General features: G+C 36.3%; 2 protein-coding genes across 2 annotated transcripts in view; both read left to right on the top strand.

Moving 5' to 3' along the window:
- The window catches only part of LOC112047456 (RNA helicase aquarius), a 110,174-nt gene extending 104,947 nt beyond the window's left edge, over positions 1-5,227 (top strand). Inside the window, exons 25-27 of the mRNA XM_052887991.1 lie at positions 1,184-1,381; positions 3,609-3,969; positions 4,710-5,227. Of these exons, the coding sequence (XP_052743951.1) occupies positions 1,184-1,381; positions 3,609-3,969; positions 4,710-4,807 (657 nt within the window). The 3' untranslated portion in view covers positions 4,808-5,227. The remainder of the gene's footprint in view (positions 1-1,183; positions 1,382-3,608; positions 3,970-4,709) is intronic.
- A 4,419-nt stretch (positions 5,228-9,646) lies between these two features.
- On the top strand, positions 9,647-24,812 carry LOC112047490 (G-protein coupled receptor Mth2). Its single transcript, XM_024084620.2, has 8 exons — positions 9,647-10,472; positions 11,412-11,579; positions 16,653-16,771; positions 17,686-17,764; positions 19,531-19,691; positions 20,152-20,290; positions 20,423-20,512; positions 21,074-24,812. The coding sequence occupies exons 1-8, from the start codon at positions 10,195-10,197 to the stop codon at positions 21,303-21,305; spliced, it is 1,266 nt and encodes a 421-aa protein (XP_023940388.2). The 5' UTR covers positions 9,647-10,194; the 3' UTR covers positions 21,306-24,812.
- The last annotated feature ends 661 nt before the right edge of the window (positions 24,813-25,473 follow it).

The following is a 25,473-nucleotide window of genomic DNA, read 5'->3' as shown; positions in this document are numbered from 1 at the left end:
TGAAATTAGGCAGGAAGGTTGTATATAGTTAGTAGGTATCCACTAAGAACGGATTTTGCAATAGGGCCAGATTAAAGAGGTCTAAGGACGGACGTAGTCGCGGGCGTCCGCCAGCACAATATACCTATGACTAATTATATACTATAATTGATATATTTATCTGTTTACTTGGTTGGTTATCGATAGTATCAAATAACAAGCACATGTTCACGTGAAGTGCAGACGCCTTGCTGTTAATGTAATGCATCTAATCTATACGCCCGTCCACAACACAAATGATAAATTGCAAATACCTACCTACGGGAAGAGTCCAGTGGCGTGCACTTCATAGATGCAAAAATGCACTGCTTACCCTAAGGACTCTATACAAACCTATGTTGAACCAAAGAATACATAGTTGGACAAGGAATTTTCCAATTTTTACCTATAGTGCATACCTTAGTTAAAAACCTTATGACACGCCACTGGTAGAATCGTTGTAGGGCGAGGTGTTATGCATACATGTTTTATATTCTTTCATATATTTATTATTCTGCCATAATGGGCGTCCCACAGGAATCATTTTTGGGTACTTTTCTATTCTTAGTGTACATAAACGATTTATCACACTGTGAGACTATTTGCTAACAAAAACACCCTTAATTTATAAGTTTGACTGAAGTAAACATAACTTGTATTTATTTTGCGTACTCAATTAAATATCTTGTGTGGAGTAAGGCTAAGGAAAAAGTATTACCTTCGTGAAATTCTTATATATTTCGTGAAATAGAGAAATAATTATACACGCAATTACTTTCGTAAAAACTTTAAATAAATGGGTACTTACAGTAAATGTAATACAGTTGCCTATTAGACCTAAGGCAGTCTTTTTGACTCTCTCTAAGTAATATTTAAAAAGCCGTGATAGTCCAATGGATATGACCTCTGCCTCCGATTCCGGAGGGTTCGAATCCGGTTCAGGGCATGCACCTCCAACTTTTCAGTTGTGTGCATTTTAAAGGAATTAAATATCACGTGTCTCAATCGTGAGGAAACCTGCATATACTAGAGAATTTTCTTAATTCTCTGCATATGTGAAGTCTGCCAATCCGCATTGGGCCGCATTCTGAGAGGAGAATCGAGCTCAGCAGTGAACCGAATATGTGTTGATAATGATGAAGTAATATTCGTGATTCTCGTAAAGGTGACGACAGTGGACAAGTACCAAGGGCAGCAGAACGACATCGCGCTCATCTCGCTGGTGCGCACGAAGGCGGTCGGGCACGTGCGCGACCTGCGCCGACTCATCGTGGCCGCGTCGCGCGCTCGCCTCGGCCTGTACGTGTTCGCGCGCGCCAACCTCTTCAGGAACTGCTTCGAGTTGCAGCCTACCTTCAACCAGGTAACATAGCTCATAGTGCCGGATTAACTTGATGCCCTTAGAAATGTTCCCTTGTAGGACCCCTATTCTTAAGTTATCTACAAAGAATCAATTTAAAAAATGTGAATAATTATGCCGGAGGATTTTAAATCACGTGCCGTTTATCTGTCAGTTGTTTGTCTGTGGACATATGTCAGTTGACGATCTCGGAGAGAGCACACAGTAGCTCTCAAGTTTATTCAGTTGAACGCTTGAGCTGGATCTAGTCAGTTTAGTGAGTGAGTGGTCCGGTGTCCGGTAGACCGGCAGTCCGGTGGTGACTATCAGTCACTTTGTGTATTTGCCATCCCTGACACGTATAGCGTAACCGTAACCTAGTCCAGACATACCACGATAGCAGTGCGCAGTATACGATATCAGTCCATGGGATACGAGATCCCGATATTCAGACGTGATTTATTCTTCTTCCGATAATAAGAAGTGGAATTTAGACGTTTCTCTGACAAAAATAATATGTTTCAATCAGCGTCAACGTTTAAAACGCGCGGATTTTGAAATTTCCTTAACTTTCGCTTGCCCGTTTTGTTCTCGGTCGTCTTTGGTCCCTAGACGGGATGCCCTAAGTTATTGCGTCAAAAGCAATATCAACTTAATGAAATATGTTGCGGTAATTTGCGCTGCCATTTCTTGAATTTCCTCTATTTCTCTTCATAATTATCGTAAAGGTTAAAGCAACCCACTATCTCCCATGGCCCCTCCGACCTCACAGTCATACTGGCCGAATCTTGAGAGGGTCCGGTACTTGCTCTTTGCGTGTTTCCTGGGCCGCGTTCTTTACTCCCTGCAAGCTTTTTACTCGTCATCCTTGTCCCATTGCACTCTCCCCATTCTAAGGGTGGAACGTCAATAAACGACGGATTTCCCCCGTCCCCCGCGGACTCGTTACTGGCAAAAATACGAAAACAATCAATAATGATAAAAAAAAAACATTAACAAAATTATGATAAGATCATTCAAAATGAACAACAGTTCATACTATATTTTGCATTTTAAAAACGGTCAAGTATTTAATATAGGTCAAGCGATTTTGTTATTGAGTTTGCTAATTGACCGCTTTAGATCAATATAACCATCCCATTCAGATCAAGGTTCTTGGTTTTATTTATAACCCGTAGTCTCCAGTAGTTCAATTATGCATGGTTGGTTTGGGTTCTACAGATTTTTTAATTCGTAACCCTTATTAACACCAGTTTCACTATTAGTTGATTTTCTAATTCGATAGCCCTTTGAATTTGTCCGTATCTATCTCTTTCTATAGTATCATCGTTGTATAGAAAGTTAGTCTCAAAATATAAGTACTTGTATAGTTAGTCTCAAAAGACTAACACTGTCGAGATATAAAAACATCGTTACAGAATAGGCATACGTCCTCTGCACACGTCCCTGCTTTTAGGAGAGGGGACTTCTAAGCTCCAAAGTAAGATTTGAATCTATTTCAATGCGTGGTTTGAATCAAAATATGCCAAAAAAACTCAGCAATTGCTCTTTTAAAACAATGACCATTTTTAAAACAATATTAAATATTTTTTTATAGTCTACAAAGTAATATCACTTTTATATCCCATATAGCTGTTTTAATTCTCTCCATAGACATAAAAATATCTACAAATTCGAATATCATTGGACTTCCCATAGGGTCATATAATGGGTCATAATATATTCAAGTCAAGCGTCAATTAAACTCATTAACGTCATTCTAACTAATTATTTGTGCGTTAGTAAAATTAAACAATGCTTAGTTAATTATATTGTGGCTTTCGTAAGCGTTGAGGAAAAAATCAATTACTTGTATTATTTTGTTTTGATTAAAAATAATTTGCTATTTAACGTATTATCTAGCTATTCATAATTTTGATACATTATTTCAGTTTGACATATTAAGTTAAGAGAAAATTAAACCCTTTTCTAGATGAACTGCTTTACCATATCTTAGAATATGGGTTTATGTTGTCTTTGTTGGTATCGGCTGTTACAACGGAGTCCCATCTGAAAATCAGTGCTGTATGCTCTTTGGTTATAGGGAGTAGAAATATGCTGAGCTGGGACCTTTTTCTAGGGTATGCCACATGCCGCTATATTTCTGGTGTTATAATTGAGAGCTGTGACAGAGTAGCAATAAAGATTTTTTCTTTCTTTCTTTTGTCTCCCTTTGGTAGGGGGATTTTAAATTTGGAACTTTTCTCCACAGTTAGTGGAACGATCGCTGGAGCTGGAGCTCGTCCCGGGGGAGCGCTACCCGGCGCAGCGCAGCGCCACGGCGAGCGTGCCCGAGGGGCTGGTGCTGCGCGTGCGCGACATGCCGCACATGGCGCGCTTCGTCTACGACATGTACTTGGACATCGTGCGCCAGACCGACCGCGACACGCAGGTGAGTGGCACGGTCGCTGCAGCTGGAGCTCGTCCCGGGGGAGCGCTACCCGGCGCAGCGCAGCGCCACGGCGAGCGTGCCCGAGGGGCTGGTGCTGCGCGTGCGCGACATGCCGCACATGGCGCGCTTCGTCTACGACATGTACTTGGACATCGTGCGCCAGACCGACCGCGACACGCAGGTGAGTGGCACGGTCGCTGCAGCTGGAGCTCGTCCCGGGGGAGCGCTACCCGGCGCAGCGCAGCGCCACGGCGAGCGTGCCCGAGGGGCTGGTGCTGCGCGTGCGCAACATGCCGCACATGGCGCGCTTCGTCTACGACATGTACTTGGACATCGTGCGCCAGACCGACCGCGACACGCAGGTGAGTGGCACGGTCGCTGCAGCTGGAGCTCGTCCCGGGGGAGCGCTACCCGGCGCAGCGCAGCGCCACGGCGAGCGTGCCCGAGGGGCTGGTGCTGCGCGTGCGCAACATGCCGCACATGGCGCGCTTCGTCTACGACATGTACTTGGACATCGTGCGCCAGACCGACCGCGACACGCAGGTGAGTGGCACGATCGCTGGAGCTGGAGCTGCGCAGCTCCACTTTTAATAATTCCTGCAGGTCGTTTGGTAATGTTCATTACATGACAATGACGTAAATAACGTATAAAGCAATCATTATTTATTAAAGCCTCCCTCAACGGTAAATGGACCGGATTCATCACCGAGAAGTCGTGGTTTAATCCCGCCAGCTGAATTATTGTCGTACCCACTTCTGACACAATATTTGCCAACTAGTTGGTGGGGAATGGGAATCCCTCCAACTAGTGACGACTTTTCGGTAATGAGCTACAGAAGTCATATGAGAAATATATAGCAATTATTTTTAAAGAAAAAAATTACTATTGTAATATTTTTAATAATTTTTATTTATGGTCAGAAATTGCAAAAGTCGTGGAGTGCTCCGGGTTCGGGCGGACTCGACGCGCGGCCCGACCACTTCGTGCCCGCTCACCCTGGCGCCGCACCCGACTCTGACGACGAAGACGAGGCCGCCTCCGCCTCCGCCCCCGCCTCCGCGTCTGCCACCGCTACTGCCTTCACTCCCACCGACATCGTCAATGAAGTAGAAGAACCCAATGTGTGAATACATTATTATCTATACTTCTCTTGTTACTATCACTTGAAAAAAACAATAATTTTACAATAGATAATGTTAAACATTAGAGAAATTACGTGTTATTTCATTTTCGATGCAAATTTGTACTTTGTTTTTTGATTGGATCGTCACAGGTTTTGTCTTAAATAAAATTGTAAGTAATATAAAATTGAAATGTTCCAAATTTAGTTAATTTCAATATTAAGTTAAATGTCATTAATTAGTGTATTTCTAAGTACTGAACTCTCATCCTTGTAATTTAGAATAAGTAAACTAAGTAAATAAAAACATTAAATTTTGCTACTGTTTTCCTTCTATATTCGTATATTTTGTGTAGAAGTTAAATTCTTATTCAGTACAATGTGCTGAATCCGAAGCATAGTACGAATTTCGGTATTTTACATTTTTATTGTCATAGAACAAGGGCTAACTTGTAAAGAATAAAAAAAAATCTTTCCAAAGACTATCTAAATATCTACCCTATACTAAAGACAATGTCGTGGAATGTTTATAAACGAACAAATTAAAAATTAATGTGGAATACGCATATCCGTGGTTTCGTAATCCACAGTTTTTTTTAATGTGCGTGGCGGTGCCCACGCTGCCTAACAAACAACTGAGCTCAAGTCATCAAATACCCTCTTATTTATACCAACACTGATAGCTCCCCTCCACGAAAACATAAATAATGAATATTAATACCACTCGCAATCGAGGAACTTGTAATAGTAAAAAGAAAAAAAAGTGTGAGTCAGCTCCGACGCACTCTTTCAGATCGACTGTCTAAATAGGTGTATGATGACCCGCAGCATACACTATGTACGTCTCAATATCACGCCTGAAAAGTGAAAGTTGCGCAACCGAGGAGCAGCAGGACGCGGCGTGCGCGCGTAACAGCGTGCACATGCGTGCGGGCGCGCCTAAGCGCTAATTTTGTTGGTGCGATGCAACTACTTAGTTAATTACTCAAATCAATCAAATCAAAATCAAATAAAAATCATTTATTTTAAGTAGGCTCAGTTTACAAGCACTTTTGACACGTCAGTTGACTATTTGTAAAGATTCTACCACCGGTTCGGAAGGCTGGTTCTGCTGAAGACTCTAAGACGCTTCACGGCACTATCTATATGCGTTCCGTTTGACGAAGCCCTAATCATGCTTAACGATAAAACACGTGTGCATTTAGAGTATAACAAAAAAGTAAGTATGTGGAATCGATGACGACATAGTAACGGACACACATTTGGGATTTTATCGAGTAACGTAAAATTATCGAGTGTTTGCGCCGCGGTTTCCTCAAACGCAATACTTCGTCAATATTAACACACATTATCGCAATTTCGAGAGGTCGATACGGATACACTAGGGTTGCCACCTATATAGTTTTCCACAATAATATTTTTTACCCGACTGCAAGAAGGGTTTTTCGCGCGTATCTTGTATGTATGTATTATGTATATTGTATGTACCTATGTCATCATCATCATTATCAATCCATATTCAGCTCACTGTTCAGCTCGAGTCTCCTCTCAGAATGAGAGGGGTTATGCCAATAATTCACCACGCTCGCCCAATGCGGATTGGCAGACTTCACACACGCAGAGAATTAAGAAAATTCTCTAGTATGCAGGTTTCATTCACCGTTTGAGACACGTGATATTTAATTTCTTAACTATGTAGTATTATTTATTACCTCATGTTTTCTTCCTAACCGCTAAACGGATTTACGTAATTAAGATATTTAAATTTGTCTTAATAGCCCAGGTGTTCTTAGATAGGATGAAGATGACCGACTGTGAGACGCTATAGACTCGAGGTAATTTTTTTTATATTGAATATCAAATTCAAGGGCTCATCAAGAGGGTTTCATAGTGGTATGTTATGGTTATATTATAAAAACCTACAGTTAGATAACGTTATTTATTAATCGCTATACAAAGTACGTTAGACTATACGTGCGAGCAGGTTATTTGTATTTTTTTATACTCTTTTTATTTACTTATTACTATTCTACTAAATATATAGTAAATATCTAAGTAAATAGTAGAAAACGCCCACTCTTTTTGCGTAGAATTGACTACTTGATAGTTTTCGAAAAAGAATTCATTTAAAATTACGTACCTTATTACGATTATTTTCTACCTCTTACAATCATCCATTAACGGGGCTTATTTATCTAACAAAATAAACATATTACGTTTTACGCATTAATTTATTTATTAATTATTACCTCTTTATAATAAGTCAATAAGTATAGACTTTATGGTTACAACTTAGAAAACAGATAGCCAATTCTGTTATTATAATAAATCATTTTGATTGATAATATTTAAATAACAAAAGTCCTATCCTAATAACCTAATTTTACAGTTAAATAGATACATGTATACATAGGATGTATTCTATTCTAATAAATCCTGTATTCTAATGTATCCTATTCTGATAAAGTTCTGTACTTTATTTTGTAAAGGTCAATAAAAACACACATGGATAAATGAAAATAACTGATAATATTGTAAGTCTACTATTTTTGATCCTTGTATTTGTAGGATTTAAAATATTTTTAGGAATTATTAAAATACAAATAAGATAATACATTTTCAAAAACTAAAAATGTAATAACCCTTAAATATACTCGTCCAAAGAACCAGGCCATTGTCGCGGTTATTTTTTATCGCACCTACGTCAGCATATTAGACTGAATCGCATTGATTTGGGTATTAATCTTTTTAACATAAAAATGGAACCGACATTCAAAGACGTATTTCAGTTATTTTAATTTTAACACAAAATTACTACACCGATTTTCATGAAAATGAAATGGGACCAATCTGGAAGTATACTCTCATTTTCAAAATCTAAATATATAAAACTTAAAGGTGACTGGACGGGTCGGGATGAAATTTGGCTTAAAGGTAGATGTTATGACGTAGGCATCTGCTAAGAAAGGATTATGATAAATTTTACCCCTAAGAGGATAAAATAGGGAATGAAAGTTTGTATGAAACTTTGTCAATTTTGCGGCGATTTGGCTGAAATTAAATAGATTTTACTCAGGATTAACACAGCCTATGCCTTTTCATCCCGGAAAAATTCATGGTTCCCTCAGGATTTGTGAAAAACTGAATTCCACAGTTGGTTAATAAATGACGAAGTTATGAAGTAACAAACATTAAAAAAAACGCGTCGAATTGAGAACCTCCTCCTTTTTTGAAGTCGGTTAAAAAGTATATTTTCCATGCTCATCCAAAAAAAATTACCCTTATCCTTCTGTTTGGACGTATTCAAGGCCTAATGGGCATATTGTATAAAACACCTATGATTAGAGTATCACTTCGGAGTTAGTTATTTTGGGTATATCTCGTTCCCGTGGGAATTTTGGCTTAAAAAGTAGCGATGCGTAGACAAGGTATATTTATAGGCTATATTTAAAGTATATTATTTAATTTAGGTTTTTACCACTTCCCTTTATCTTATCACAGCTTTTGCTACAGAGTAGGTCAGTAACAAATTCAGGAAAATAGCAATACATTTATGTTCCTAGATAAGGTGTGTGGTTTATATTTGAATTTTCATTCTTTCTTTCAGGTAGGTACCTACTGAATAGATTTCCCTAGCATCTCAACACATTCAATGTACCTCTACCTACTAATGTATAGAAAAAATATCAACACAATATATTCTATTAGATAGGTATAAAAATATTATAAAGATTATTGTTTGATTTTGTTTTGTTGTTTGAATTGAATAGGCTCTGAAACTACTGGATCTTTTTGAAATTTTTTTTTACTATTAGAATCCTACACTATCCCTGATGAACATAGGCTATATTTTATTCCCCTATTCGGACAGGAACGGGGACGGGGATAAGACCACGGCGCATCGGCTAGGTGTGTTTAAATAAACGCAATAGGTCCAGCCGCATACATGCGTTTTTTTCCGAATCCGTTTTCCGTGTTCAGAAAACCGAATGAATGAAACCAATATAAAATGCATTAACTGACGCACGTGTTCGTTTTTTCCAAACGAACAAATTCAGCCTGTACGTAATGAATGAGAGCCCTTGCGATAATATACATTCCGAATCAAGAAAAACGTAAAGTCTGCGGTAGTCTCACAGAATTCCAAATCGTAATAACGCATTAGGAAAACGAATTCGAAAAACCATAGCTTGGCAAGTTCGTTGATGACACTCCCATGATATGCGCGTGACGGGGGGAAGGACTGCGTGGCTATGAAGTCGTGCGCGCGGGGCATCGCTAGCCCCCTCCCGGCCCGCGCGGACCATCGGGAGTGTTACGAACAAATTTGCCAAGCTATACTGTATGCTGCCGGTCTAAAGCGTCATTTTCAGCCGCTTTTTAATGCTACGTCATTTCTTTCGCTTCAAAGATAACACCACAGAACAGAGAACGCTAAAAGCTAACGCACATATTTCAATGTGTTAGTCTTGAGTTGCCAAGTAAAAATAACTTAGGTATAGCGAAAACCATACCTAGGTAACCTAGATACCATAATCGGACCTATATGCTGATTACTAATAACGTAAAACCACAATAGGACTCGAGAATCTCATTACAACCATTACAAGACTCCATTCACCATAACTAAATTGTTAATAACATATTTTCAGTGAATCACTGTTACATTATATTAATCACAACATGATGGTAGCTGTAAACTTCACACCTTTAGTATTACACCGGCTTCATAACCAGCCGTACGCGTAAAATATCACTATCAAGCGACAAAATATTGACGTAATTATAAAAAAAATAAGTGTTAAATAAATAAATGAAAAAATATCATATTGTGACAATATTGTGTTAGTATAAATACAAATGGGAACTTTAACCTAATGTTAATACTTGATAATTAATACAAAAAAAGTGAATACGATAGTTGTACCCAAAATGTTGCCGACATATTATTTTAAAAAGTGTAAATAAAATATTGATAAAAAAAAACAAAACATATTTTTATGGACAATATCTACAGCTCATGTGTTTGCAGGAAAATAAATTTATAACTAAAAGTGCAACTCTAAAAAAAAATTAAGTACAACTCTATTAAAACTTTTTAAGCCCGATATTTCAATTTTAATGTTAATATTTATAAATTGAGCTGTACATTTACAAAACGGTCAACTTAATATTCGAACCAAAATAATTTTAAACTCATAAGTAGGTTTTAAAAATACGATAAGCAGACATTATTTTCAATAAGTCGTTAATGTATAAGAGAACTTTCACTGTGCTATATTACAATGGTAATTAAAATGAAGCTGGTTTTCGCTGTATATTTCGCGGCGTTTGCGTTGATTGCCTGCGAGCCTGAGGACTCGTACTGCTGCAAACCAGGCCAGGGTGTGATGGCAGACGTTGAGAACCGCTGCGTGGACATTGCCAACAACATCACAACACCAACGAAGCTTTCCTGTGACGTTGTGTATCATTTTAACCAATCTGATTATAAGTTTTTGGTCACCGATGATGGAAGACTTGTGCTTTTGTTTGGATTAGAGCCGCAAGTGGAAGCAAATGTGTAAGTAAATAAGTAAGATATTTTTAAGCGGGTCACCTCGTGTTAAATTATTGCCGCGTTTGTTATTTGCGACACTGCGTTAATCAATGCATTGCTGAACTTAGAGAGCTTTTTTTAATTCGCCATTTTGAATATATCATCATTAACAGTTTATTTTACCGGCCTCCGTTAATTAAATTAACGCCTGGTAAGGCCCGGAAGGCCTGGTAAGGCGGAACAAGATGATGAGATGGTATCTAAGGTTGACTTCATGATACTCGAATCTCGCCTTAGGCCGTTTGGGAAGGTTGTTTTGGGCTGAGTGTATCGGTCCTGACGCTCCAATGAGAAATCGGAGACCTCGACTTTGCCCGCGAAGAAGCTGTGTTGCTTATATTAGTGTAGCCTTAGAAGCGTCATCGTCGTCAGAATCGTAAAGGACATTTTTCGGGCGTCTTTGTCTACAACTGATATTAGGATCGGGGGGTATAAAGACCCTTTATCTGCAGCCTTATTATGGCAATATAGAGCATAATTTTTTGATATTGTCTCCAAGATATCATGAGGAATCATTTCGCTAGCCACCAGACTCATAGACCCATTTTTAGTTGGGTTGCCGCGAAGCCAAGCGTGACTGGCAATTGGGGCTCAGAGGCTAAAAAACTTTTCAGCCTTCGTAAAATGAGGTTTCAATCGCAGCCTCTCGGTCTACCAGTAGGTCCCGCGGTTTTATCCGCGTAAATCTCGTTCCCGGAGGTATACGGTGATAAAATATAGCCTTTGAAACTCACAAATAAAGTGACTTTCCATAAGTAATGAAAATTTCAAAATCGGTTCAGTAGATTCAAAGATTACCCCCTACAAACTCCCAACTTGATCTCTTTATAATGTTAGTATATCTAGATAAGGCATGATCATGTTACTTAAAAAGGTAAAGAAAAGGTAACTGAAACTTCACAGGTTCTGTATAACGAACGGGACCCTGAACTCCAACGAGAGGTCCGCGGTGGTGTGCGACGAGGTGGAAGAGAAAATCATAGATGAGAGTATCCTCGGCTACTGCATGCTTGTATCTGTCCTGTTCTTGATGTTAACGGTGATAGTGTACTGTGTGTTGCCTGAAATGAGGTTAGTAATATACGAATATATCAAGTACTTCAAGTACCTACTACAAATGAAATTCATTATCATCATATCAGCCGATGGACGTCCACTGCAGGACATAGGCCTTTTGTAGGGACTTCCAAACATCACAATCCTGAGCCGCCTGTATCCAGCGAATCCCTGCGACTCGTTTGATGTCGTCAGTCCACCTTCACACCAACCAACACTTACTTTCATTCATTGATGCATGCTTCGAATTAAATTATTTTTTTCATAATTTCCGCGGAAACTGTTCGTTTTTCCGAGATGAACAATAGCCTTAATGTTGCTCAATAACCTCCTCTATCTTCATCCCCTATCATCCGGTGTAAGACCCATTAAAATTGGCCCGGCCTTTCCAAAGATAAACAGACAAACAGACAGTACCTATGTAGGCATACTTTTCACTTTTCACCTAGTCTGTTTTGCGATAGCTTGTATTCCAGTCGTCGGTAACAAATGGGGATGATGACTAGGTTTGAATATATTGATTTTTATGATACATTCGGGTAAATAAGGTCAATGTTAACTAATTTATACATAAAAAGCAAAGATTGTCGGGATATTTGCAAAATAAAAGAGATTATAAAATTTCAAAATATATTAAAAATCTTTTATCTTAATTAGATGAAAATTCATACAGTTTCAGCTTCCTTACATTAGATGTGACATTTTTTAATATATGAACTATAAACATAAACGCACAAATAACAAAGATATTCATAATTTTGTTTGAACGCACATACAAATGTAACGATCATTACCTACTACGTCATTAGTTCGTGCCATTTTGTATGAGGCGTTTTTCAGGGATCCGCGGCAGTGCCGCAAATCTGACCCTTTAACTCCCTGTAGCTCCGAAAGTAATGATCGCAGATACCCTGTTCCTTTTACAAAATTGCTATACTATTAGCAAACTCTTAATTTATATACAATTTTAAAAACTATCATCTATTCTAGGTAGTCCGTGCTCTAAAGTTTTGAAATTCAAAATTTGTCCGCCTTGCCGTGAATATCACACACACTTTGATTAGTATCGTCATGAATAAGTAAGTATTTTAAGTCTGGGCCCAAGGACTTATCTCAAGCACTCGACGTCAATCACTGTCTTAAATATAGCTCGAAAGTGTATTACGGAGAAATACGTTCACGTCAATCGATTGCTATGTACATAAATGACATCGACCCGATTTCATGATTTTTAGGGTTCCGCGCCTCAAAAGGAAAGACGGAGATGAAAGTTAAAATAACCCACTCAAATCCCTTCAAATAATTCGGCCCTCATATTTTGGCGCACATGGAATTTGTGAAAAAATTTAACTTCTCTCAACGCATTTAAAAGATACGACCACATCTTTTAAACGCGTCTTACATTTAATTAATAGGTACTAGAAAGGGAATCAAACAATAGGATAATTCCTGATGTGCATGGATCATGGTATTTGGCAAGAAGCAACGTCTTATAAGACTTGCAAAGGAAATACCGAAGACATTATTACATTATTACAATTTCACCATTTCACAATGGTGAAATTGTCATTTGAATCATTAAATACTTAATAAATAATTTGCATGCCAAATTGGCAAGATACATTTACCATCTACATCTACCGACCACCTGTATATAATGCATGTATCTGCAAATAAATAAATTGATTGATTGATTAGTTAGGTACTTTTAAAAAAAAGAAAATATGCGATTACTATTCACACTATTCCCCACATAATTCATTAGGAACCTTCGAAGCGCTAATCTGAGTCGTGCTTTGCTTGGCTGATGTTTTTATCTGTAGTTTAGTAGGAATTCGTATTTGAGATCAATCAATGACAGAATGGTTTTTCGTTGTCGCACGATAACCTTAAACCGGAAATAAAAACTAAAAACGTAAGTTCATTATTACGGTGGTGCGAGTCTTATCTAGAAAATCGATCGCAACTTGTTGCTGTCAATGGTTATAAATCCTACAAAAGTAATATTCCATCAGGTGTTCCTCAAGGTTCACATCTCGGTCCTACCTTTTTTTTAATATTTATAAATGATTTGGCCTTAAACTTAAACTCAAAATTCAAAATGTTTGCAGATGATATAAAAATATACAAAACTATTGATAGCCAAGACGATGCAGATAAATTACAAGGCGATATCGATATGATTTATTCCTGGTGCACTAGAAATGGCATGTTTTTGAACATAGATAAATGTTACCACATTAAATTTACCAGAAAGAAAACAACAACTAATTATGTTTATAAAATTAATAATTTTGCTCTTAAAGAAGTTTTTAGTATTAGGGATTTGGGGGTCATTGTAGATTCTAAGTTAAATTTTCGTGAACATGTTGAACACATAACATCAAAGGCATCTAAGATATCGGGATTGGTATATAGACAAATGAAAATATTCAATGATTCTAATTTGTCAATACTCGTCTTCAACAGTATTGTTCGCAGTATTCTGGAATACTGTAGTACGGTATGGAGTCCAGGGTATCAAGTGCACAGTGACAAACTAGAACGCATCCAAAAACGTTTTCTTTATCACTTGTCATACGCGGACCTGAAATGTAGGCAACTATTCTCTCACAACTTAAGCATTACAAAATGAGATCACTCATGGAGCGCAGAAAAATTACAGACGTAATTTTTTTGGCCAAGATTTTGAGAGATCTCATTGATGCACCAGAGTTGCTTGAACGCTTAAAGTTTACAGTACCTCGCAGAGGAAGCCGCCTACATAACCGTAAAACGTTTTGTTTGCCATATACTAAGACCAATCTTGGTCAGCATAGTCCAATATACCGCATGCAATCTTTTGCAAACAGTGTCCGAGACCGTATAGATATCTTCAGTGACTCAAATAGCAGTATTAAGACTAGGTTTCCTTAAATGGATTTCTTCTTCGCATTTATTTTTTGTTGTTTGTCTTTTTTTTTTTTTCTTTGTCTTTTTTCTTTTTGATTACAGTAAGTAAATAATTTGCGTTCAAGTAGGCACAATTACGTGAGGATGAGAAGAAGCTATTTTTTAATATATGTTAGATTAAGTATTTGTGCCAGTTTAGCAAACCAATAAAAAAAAAAAAAAACATTCTTTAATTATCTAATTTATTTCTGGATTGAAACCAAAAATCAAAACAAATAGTAAAGTAGTATTTTGACGGCCTCCGTCGCGCAGTGGCATGGGTTCGATTCCAGGCTGGGCAGATTGAGATTTTCTTAATTTGTCCAGGTCTGGCTGGTGGGAGGCTTCGGCCGTGGCTAGTGACCACCCTACCAGCAAAGACGTACCGCCAAGCGATTACGCGTTCCGGTACGATGCCGTGTAGAAACCGAAAGGGGTGTGGATTTTCATCCTCCTCCTAACAAGTTAGCCCGATTCCATCTTAGACTGCATCGTCACTTACCATCAGGTGAGATTGTAGTCAAGGGCTAACTTGTAAAGAAATAGTAATCATTATTACAGATAGTTAGTGCCAGAGTGTAGTGCCTAGTAGTTACCTAGACCTATTAATTAAAATATACACACGAAAAACAGCACATAGTATCTATTAGAAGTTAAGCTATTGCATAGCTTTTATAGCGGGCTTTGAACGCGGCGACCGAATCAAGAAATTCGGTAACGAAAATAAACCTAACACCCAAGCTGTGCATCAAATTACCATATTTCAACGTTGTCATATCGACTCAACTGGACAAGTGGTGTGAAACCAAAACTTATTAAACCAGGGTTCGAATCCATAAACACATTTATTATTTTTATTTTATTTATTTATTTTTTTACTTTTTATTATTCTCTAAAGAAACAAAAATACTGCATAAAACGCTATGCAATAACTTTACCGCGGTAGTACCCGGTTGCCACACGTATTTTTTTATTATCCTACTATCCTACTAATATTATAAAGGCGAAAGTTTGTGTGTAAGTGTGAAAGTGTGTAAGTATGTTTGTTCCTCTTTTACGCCGCGGCTACTGAAGCGATTTGGCTGAAATTTGGAATGTAAATAGATTTTACTCTGGATTAACACATAGGCTACTTTTCATCCCAGAAAAATCCACGGTTCCCGCGGAATTTGTTAAAAACTAAATTCCACTCGGACGAAGTCGCGGGCATTCGCTAGTTAAAGAATACTTACGTACTTACTACACATTTCTAAAATGACCAATACTCTCGTTGTCCTCCAATAAGTCAGAAAATATTGTGTTATTATAATAGTAGATACCTATAGTGGGTGGGAATCGAACCACGAACTCACCCCCGTGCCTCGAAAAGCACGTTAAGGCGACAGTCCCGGTCATTATCCTTAACATCTGCTAAAGTCCGGCCGCTCAGAGATTGCGTTTGTGACACATGTCATTGTCACCTTTTTATATTTGTTAATTAATTATTAATAATTTTAGCTCAAAATTAAAACGTTTATTGTAAGTTGCCTTTTTTTTTTATTAATGTTATTACTCATTATTAAGATTAATAAAATATATTTCAAGTTTTGCCGCCAATTCAAAGTAACGTCGCCCATTCGATCACGACCTGAAGAACGAAACAGAACAGAAACGCAAACACTGAGTGGCCGGACTTCAGTAATAATATTATGCGTTATATAAGCAAAGCATTCCTGTGCCCGTATTGGAGCAGCATGGTGGGTCTAAGCTCCATATCCCCTGTCCTATAAGGAGGGACGCCTGGCCTTGTACTGGACCTTTAAAAAAGTTATAATAAAAAAATTAAAACCATGAAACGTACCGACTAAACTAAAAAGCGATAAATAAAACCTTATTAAGTATGTGCCTGCTGCTGTGCTGTTGATTACCTACTGATCAATTTGAAGGCGGTGCTAATCCGATGATGTATTAATTCAAGCCATGTAAAGATATCATAAGGATTTAGGTTTTTCAGACAGTGTTCTTTCAGAAACGGCTTGAATTAACACGCCACGGGCTTAGCACTGTAATAAAAATAAAACAGATTCGTACAGAGAACCTCCTCCTTTTTTCAAGATGGTTAAAAATAGACTGTTAATGATGATATTTTTAGATTCTGAACTACCTCTCATGTTTCAGGGACTTACAAGGGAAAAGTATAATTAACTTTTGCGCAAGTCTAGCGCTTGGTCTCGGCATTTTGGGCGTGTTGAAGTTGGATATACCGTACTCTGATATGGGACTGTGTGCTGCAAGAGGTAATTTTTATTTTTAAAGAACAGCGAGCTTCCCGCGGTGTCACCTATATTTACCGTTATTGTGGGAATACAGGGATGACATAAGCTTATGTTACCCGATGATAATTTAGCTTCCCATTGATGAAATCATTTGTGAAATAGTTTTTTTAATCGCTCCTTATTTCGACATTATTATAATAATAATTACACCTATCAATAATAATCATCTTCAATTAATCATATTACGATAAAACTATATAAGGGTATTTATTTCTCATGCCTGACCTCGGACCATCAATTCATTTAAGCCAGAAGCCCTGACGGATTCTGTTTTTTTTTTAATTATTTTGTGTTATTTCAAATAGCGGATGTCAACATCCAAAAATATTGACTAGACTTTCAAGAAACGCAAATACTGCGTCAAACCAATCTTGATGCTTGCAAATATTTGTATACCTATTAACACGTGAATGCGTTTGTTGTATAACATGATAGGTATTTGTGTGCATATTAGCTAACATCTATTATCATTGAAAACAGTCAGACAGACAATCTAAATAGGTATTAAAATACGCAAAGTCGTCTATATAGATTTGCTCTGTGTCGGAATGGCAATTTTTTTTTAATTTATCTACAAGGTAGTTCTTGACTACAATCTCACCTGATGGTAGATGGCAGTCTAAGATGGAAGCGGGCTAACTTGTTAGGAGGATTAAAATCCAAACCCCTTTTCGGTTTCTACACGACAACCGTACCAGAACACTAAATCGCTTGGCAATTGGCAAACAATGGCAGAAAAGAACAGTATTTTTCCCTAGAGTTTAGACTCACCAGGCTAATACTCATGCGAGTTAGCGTGTTTAGGGTACAAACGTTTGAGTTTGTATATTAACTTAATGTTTCGTTTGAAATCCATAATATTGTATTTGTTTCAGGTTTCTTCATCTACTTCTTTTTAATCGCAAGCTTCTTTTGGACAAACGCGATATCTATACAGATTCTTTTGAATTTAAGGTCAGTATTACAATAAGACAAGGTTGGCCGGTGATGCGTATAATTTATAATGTCCTCGTAGATAGCAATTCATCTAGAAACTAATCATTAGGATTCAATAATGATTTATCAATCAATATTGAAAATTATCCTATTTTTCCTATTAAGCGTCTGCATAATAAATCGAATGTTGTCATTTGTATCTATATTAAATTTTAGCATACTATCTTCGTTAAATACTAAATTATATACCATATTATATTTGGGTAGGTACTTATTTTTTTATATCTTAATGACTATCATAATAACGTATTCCTTGCTCGAGAGTCTGACAACAGTCTTAGGGGTAGGGAATCAATTTAGGATTAGGAACTCTGGGATTTTATTCCCGTCCACAAATATCACCTGCTATTAAAGCAGTATTTTGATGAATATAAAGGTATATTTTATATTTTATTATATATTTTATATTTATTTTTTTTGTTAATACAGACTTATAAACATATAATAAAAATAAATCATTTACAAGTCAATGAAACAATAATTTAATTTAAATTCAATGAATAAAAAATACTATTAATGCTGACAGTAGGTATCCTTGCAGCAAGGACAACCTTTTTTATGTTATTTACCGATCCATAGAAATGTCGCACTATAAAACAGAGATAGAAATATGCATATTGATAAGGGTTTATTTCATGCTTTTCCATGATCCAATCTACTATTTCATAATTTACTGTCAACTGATTATCATAACCACCAATAAAAATTAGCTTCATGAATTTTACTTTACTACTTACCTTTAATGTTGTTTAGCCATATAAATTTCTTACATACAAAAAATACTAAAATCACGTATTAGAATGGGGGTGGGTGGAAAATATTAACGACATATCCTCATAACTAATAAATATATATAATATTCTCGTGTCATTAAAATCGGTCAAGCCGTTTCGAAGGAGTGTGACAACACTCTGTGATACGACATTTTTATAATATATTGAACCTAATTAGGTACGTATAATACACACATTAAAATTTTGACGCCTTATGAATATTTAATTCCAATTTGCATTTACTTAATATAGGAGCATAGTCTATTCAAATGTCTACACGATTTATGTCAAGACTAAACGATCAAACAATGTTGGAATGAGAAGTACCTACATATCTAGATGTTTTATGTGGTATTCGTCTTGCTGATTTCAAATCAGCATACAAAACATCTACCGAGCCGTAAATAATATAGGTAGCTGCCTAATAATCCCAGCCGCATAAATATTAATGAACGGATTTAGGCGCCACATGATGTAACCACTAAAATTTTCATTATTTATTTATATGCTGCCTACTTTACATAGTATAAAACAAGTGCGCTCCCCGCGTTGGTACGCTTACAACTTTTATATTACGCAATCGATTTTGTTGTGGTTTTCAACGAGTAGTATAATGATCCAAGGAGAAAAGCGTTTTTTTTTCATGGTTTTAAAGCGAACAAATACGTATTGCCAGTACGTATATAATTTTTAACGTGAAATAAAAATTGCTGCAATAACTTTGTCTATAAACACGAAAATCGCTGAATGATTTTAAAGGAATCACAGTTTGTCTGTTGAAAATCAATTTCTATTATGAATCACGTTTTGTAATAACTCCATTCTACCTGTATTATAAAATAACATTAAATATACTTTTCTTAGAATGGTAGCCATAAATCTACATTGTTTGTTGAGCTAAATCAATGCCGGCAGTTGTTTCACTAAGCTAATAGAATTGCTTAATTTTAGACGTCCAACTATCACGGACTACGGTTGGAAGACTTTCATCTGGTACGCCCTGTACGCTTGGGGATGTCCGACAGTACTGACGGTTGCGATGGCTATTGTCAACTTCCTCCCGGGCTACCATCGCAAGCCTGGTATTGGTTTAAACACTTGCTGGTTCTATAGTAAGTACTTAAAATGTTTAATTTTATTTACCTAAGTTCCTTTTGTATAAAGAAAACCAAGTACTGAAAACTCCATCATTGGTATGTGTATTCCGTAATAAATTAAATAGCCTCGCAACGTAAGGCATAAACATTTTTAAGACAGTTGCGTAAAAATAATACTCCCACACCATCCACCGTGGAAAAGACGCAGCAGTTCTAAGGGCTAATTAAAAAATAAAAGGAATTACGAAAGTACACAACTATAATTAACAATTAAAAGAATATTGTTCAAAAAAATATAATTTTTAACAAGTCAACTTCATGAATAACTTTAAATTTTCATTCGGGTAATTTTTTGTATTTAACTACGCCAGTGTAGCTAGCGGTCAACGATTTGCCTTTTTTGCGATTTAAACTTCCAACCAACACAAACAAATGTAAATGATATGGGTGTTAACGTAATAATTTTCTATTACAGATATGCGCGTGCAATGGCATTACATGTACAGTGTCATGACAATCTTGATCCTTACAAACATCTGCATATTTCTTTATATCTCGTTTCACCTTTGGAAGATATCTTTCTCATCCACCCACTTGAGAGCACTCAAGTATAAGTACGTATTTCATATCTTTGCAAGTAAAATAATAAATAAATAAGTATAAGCTTTGCAAGTAAACTTAATGAAAAATATTTAAATAATAATATTTTTAGATAACATTTACTGTATAACTTTTTGTGGTTGTAGGTTCGTTATGACAGTTCGACTTATTATTGTAATGGGTTTGCCGTGGGTATTTGAAATGATCAGTTCATTAAGCAAACCTCACATTATATGGTAAGTAATTCACTTACTCCTAACAAAATATTTCTTCGTGAATTCTTTACTGAAAATCCGAGTATAGGACTCGGATATTCAGTAAAGAATTTTCAAAAAATAACCAAATTCTCTGTGACATTCAAACTAGTCATCAATGTAATAATTTTCGACATCATCTATACTTTTATCAGTTTCTTTGTTTTTTGCCTGTAATTTAAAAAAAAATACTGCTTTGAAAATTAGTTTCTTTATTTAGTGTCTATTCACCACTAAAAACAGTTTTCCACAATATTTAAAAACCAAAGTATCCAAATTTCCGTTAATTTACAATTTACGTAATTTTCAAATTATCGAGTCGCTAAGTTCGTTCACGAAAATATTCATATGCTCGTCTATATGTTAAATAGATACGTAAACATTATATATTATAAATAGGTATATTTGTATAGCTTCACAATGGAGCATTGTTTACTGGAACGTGTAGAAACTATAGATTGAAAAAAGCTATGAAAATAGATATTTCTGTTATCTGTAACGAGTGCTGTTATCAATGTAATAAAACCTTCATTTATGTTTCAGGGCCATCATAGACATATTCAATATGTTGCAAGGATTATTAATATTTTTACTGCTGGTCGTTTTCCGAAAACGTGTGATAAAAGCAATGTTCAAGAGGGGTTGGTTGGACTGTATCTCGGGTGTTGTGGAACGCCACCTAGCGGTGGGGGGTGACGATGAAGAAGTCGCGAACCACACAGTGGAAGTTGGACTGTACGAGGGATGTTCACCAAATAAGTTATCTGCTAAGTGACATGTCTATTGTTTTGTACGACAATCCATTATGGATTGACGGAATAAACCCACCTGTAAAGCGGTAATCTCCTACAGAAGAAAAACATTCACATTAGGAAACCTACCATTGGTTTGTGCTATTGAAGATAGCATAATTATTATGTATTTTTTGTGCAGGTAACAAAAAAAGAATACCTACCAAACTTGTAAACTCCCAAATACCTGGTATACCTGCTAAATGGACAAAGTGTCAAAGATATTTTAATTTCTAGTTATTTAATGAAACGTGTTTTACTTATACTATGTAGAAACACCATTTTGAGGAAGTATTTCTATAATATATATTATATATATTATATTTTATCGTAAAAATTTTAGGAATTTCGGCCGATTATAATATAATTATAATTCCATGAATTCACGTTATCCCTACAACAAAACCACCAATTTTGCGGTTGGTAGTCTTATAATCCGTTTCATAACTCTTCCTCAAAAACGCTGACATAATATCGTTCCACAGCGGGACTAAACGATCATTCTAAGCTCTAGGGGATAAAGTAATTTTTTTAATATTTGTCTGGTCTAAAAAGGTCTAATTCGCAAATAGTATAAGCAGTCTTAAATAAATTAAGCAGACTTCTAATACATGGATCCGCGGGATTTGTGAAAAACTTAATTTCAATTGAACGAAGTCGCAATTGTTTGCTAGTCATACATAAATAAGGTCCTGATTGTTTTATAAAAAAATGAAAAAGGAACTAAATGCAACGTTCTTGTCTGTGTGCTTGAATGTGTGCACCTTTTTCATTTGTTTTTTTTTATTATCAGCTGCGTCTGCAAAAAGAATGTAGTCATTTCGAAGATATGACTAATTTTTGGAATTATTTGAAAAAAACATTTAAAATGTATCAGTGTGCCCGATGGCTTAAACCGATGGCTTAGTAATCTAAATTATTACAAACGTTGACATTTTCCCCTCAACGACCAACACAGTCACCTACCTTGTCTGAAATGTAAATAAAAATACTATTTTCGTATAAACCGGCGCACCTATTTCCGTTTAACGATGTTTACAAAGTCGCACCATAGATTTGATATACCTATTCGCAGTTACAGAATAAAACGCGTAGAAACGAAATCGGCATATTTAGAGTGAAAGTGGGGGTATTTACATTTTATATTTGGATTGAGTATTTGTATATAAAATAGTGGATAATTTAGTAGGTTGCTGCAGTCATCGAAGGAACTGCCAGAGGCTCGAATTATCTCGAAGATTGAATAAATGAATAGATTACAATTTACAAATAAAATGAATTAAATAACAAATTATTTACATAACATAAATTATTAAACATTTGAATAAATTTTGATAAATTTATAAAATAGTCCTAAAGTTTTATAATATTTAATGTAGAGGTAAGAAGATAAAATTCGTATTCAAATATATTTCAAATTATATATTTAGAGCTCGTAGATAAGTAACGTATTTGCTTTATTTTCGGACTGCCAGACGCTTCCCATTCAAGGAGGTCCTTATCATTTGGTTGAGTGGCGACTACGAACTGGTAATGACGCACAATTAAACATAAGCCTGTTGCTAAGGGTTATGCAGAATTAGTGGTTATTGAATGTTATGCCCAGAATTAATGACTTATCCTTTTGACCGAATTTCGACCGCAGCGTAACTAACCGCAGCGTGTGTGTGTGCCAACACTAATGCTCTCTTGCTGCAATAGTTTGATGCGTTGGTCTTAGCACACTGTCACCGTAATTCAAGCTAACTAATCAATGGACGTATTTAAGCCTCAAACGCACAGGTACGAGGGTGAACTTAAATCAGTTTTTTTGAATTTTGAAACAACTTTAGTAGCGCTAGGTATTGTCTAACGACATTTCAAGTCCCATTAGCGGTTACGTTACGTCGTCGCAGCGACGTTTCAACGGAGCTACTTTACTACTTTGCAGTGTTATACTTGTTTCAAACCATTGTTGTGACTGACTGAATGCGTGCGCCTTCCTCTTGCACTGCGACGTCGCATGTCATCGCAACGGAGGTGTATACATACGTCTCTATAATGCGTAGATTTGTTGCGAAGACGCAATGCAAAGCACTAATGAGGCCTCTGCATCTCCCTTCGAATATAACAAACTCGTGTGAGTTTGTTCTATTCGTCTCTACCTTCCCCTATCTCATCTCATCTAACAAAATCGAGATAGATACGAATTCGAAGCTCACATTGTAGAGTTATAAAAACTTGATACATAGAGAGCGCTACAGAGCGGCAAAATTCATTGTACGTCTACGATCATTGACCTATATGTCTTAAACAAATACTTACTATCGTTTTCAACGAAACCTGGTGAGGTTAATGAGAAAACATATGTGTCACGTCGCGTCACAAGCCGCTACGCTGTGGTCACACTACGCAGGTGTGGTGTTACGACTAGCTAATGTCTTGACGTGTGACGTCATAATGACGCTAATTTTGTTACTTTACTCATTGTTTGCTTTATTTCGGAAATTTTCTATGATAAGGTGACAGCACATACGCGTTTGTGGAATGGAACGTCAGCACAGCAGAAACGCAGTTATAGTGTAGCTGAAAGAAGAGACTAAAATTGCCCGGCAAATTAAAAAAAAAATCTAAAAAAAAACGCATGTGTCAAACACAAAAAAAAAAACAAAATTATATATAAAAATAATTCAAGTATCAAACTGAGTTATTTTAACATTTGCACTATAATTTTAGATGTTCCCTCCAAATGTTTTTTTTTTTAATTTTCCGCGCGATCTCAGTCTAATTAAGCACAGTGAGTATGGGTAGCGGCTCTCCTTTGCATCCACGGCTTTGGGTCCAATTCGCACTACTAGAAAATATTTCCGTGATAGCATGGATGCTTGTGATTAAGTATGAATTAATAAATTATATAATAATTACAAATTGTAATTTGTCTAAGGGTTTATTTAATATGTATATTGTAATTAATATTATTCATCAGTTGTCCTTTATACTATCATAGAGGTAAAAATATGTTTGCTTGAACGCGCTAATCTCAGTAACTACTGGTCCGATTTTAAAAATTATTTCAGTATTAATAACCCATTTATCGAGGACGGCTATAGGCCTATATATTATCCCCGTATTCCTACGGGAACGGGAACCACGCGGGGATAATTCGATCGGCGTCATCTAGTTTTTATATTTTCACAATAGACAAGCTAACGCTTCCTGTGGGACGGGCTAGTTAACGAGGGTTATTTGTACCTACATATAAATATTTATTATTTATTTAGTATGTATGTTCGATGTATATTGTATTATGTTGATTTCTAGTCTAAGTGAGTATTTAATTACATAATTAGGTTTTAATACTACGTGTAAGTAAATATTTTTGTCACAATTTTTGTGCCATATTATTTTGTTAACCTTTGTTATCGTTATGTATAAATGTATCATTATCAATGTACAAGCAATTGACGAATGTATACACTTGCAAATAATAAAATAAGATTGATAAATAAGTACTAACAATAGTTTCATTTCGATTTAATTACTTAATGATAATTAAAACCAATGTACCAATTACATGAATTTAACTTGAAGTATAAGTAAGCCTCAATAGCTCAACGGTAATAGCCGTCAGTCTCATCACCGAGGGGTAGTGGTTTGATCCCCGTCTCGTTGCTAGATCTAAATCTAGTAAGACTACACTAAAAATGGAAAAATAAAAAAAATTAAAACAGCCTTTAAAAACGTAAAACTAAACCAAAAAGCGAAAAATAACGTCATATTATTTTCCTGCTGCTTTGCTGTTGATTACCTGCTGAGTAATTTGAAGGCGGTGCTAAGCCAGTGTCGTGTCAATTTAAGCCGTCTTTGAAACAATCAAAGACGGCTTAAATTGTCCGTCTGAACTATCTGAAAAGCCTTTACATGGTTTGAATTAATACATCATCTGGTTAGCACCGCCTTCAAATTACTCAGCAGGTAATCAACAGCAAACCAACAGGAACGTATTATGATGTTATTTTTCGCTTTTTAGTTTAGTCGATACGTTTTACGGTTTTTTTTTTGTTTTTTTGAAGGCGGTGTTAATTTATTATGGTAAGTTGTCATGGTGCCAGTTTTGTGAACCAATAAAAAACATCAGCTCACAGTCAACGGGTAGCTTGTTATTGAATAATA

This window comes from Bicyclus anynana, chromosome 21 (assembly GCF_947172395.1).
Source record: "Bicyclus anynana chromosome 21, ilBicAnyn1.1, whole genome shotgun sequence".
In the NCBI taxonomy this organism is placed as follows: Eukaryota; Metazoa; Arthropoda; class Insecta; order Lepidoptera; family Nymphalidae; genus Bicyclus; species Bicyclus anynana.
The sequence above is the reverse complement of the archived record's forward strand: the minus strand, read 5'-3'. Positions and strand labels throughout refer to the sequence as shown.

Coding starts and splice junctions, on each gene's coding strand:
- LOC112047490 (XM_024084620.2), top strand. CDS start 10,195: ATGGTAATTAAAATGAAGCTGGTTTTCGCTGTATATTTCGCGGCGTTT. Junction 11,580..16,652: donor TGTGTGTTGCCTGAAATGAG/GTTAGTAATATA, acceptor CTCATGTTTCAG/GGACTTACAAGGGAAAAGTA. Junction 17,765..19,530: donor CAGATTCTTTTGAATTTAAG/GTCAGTATTACA, acceptor GCTTAATTTTAG/ACGTCCAACTATCACGGACT.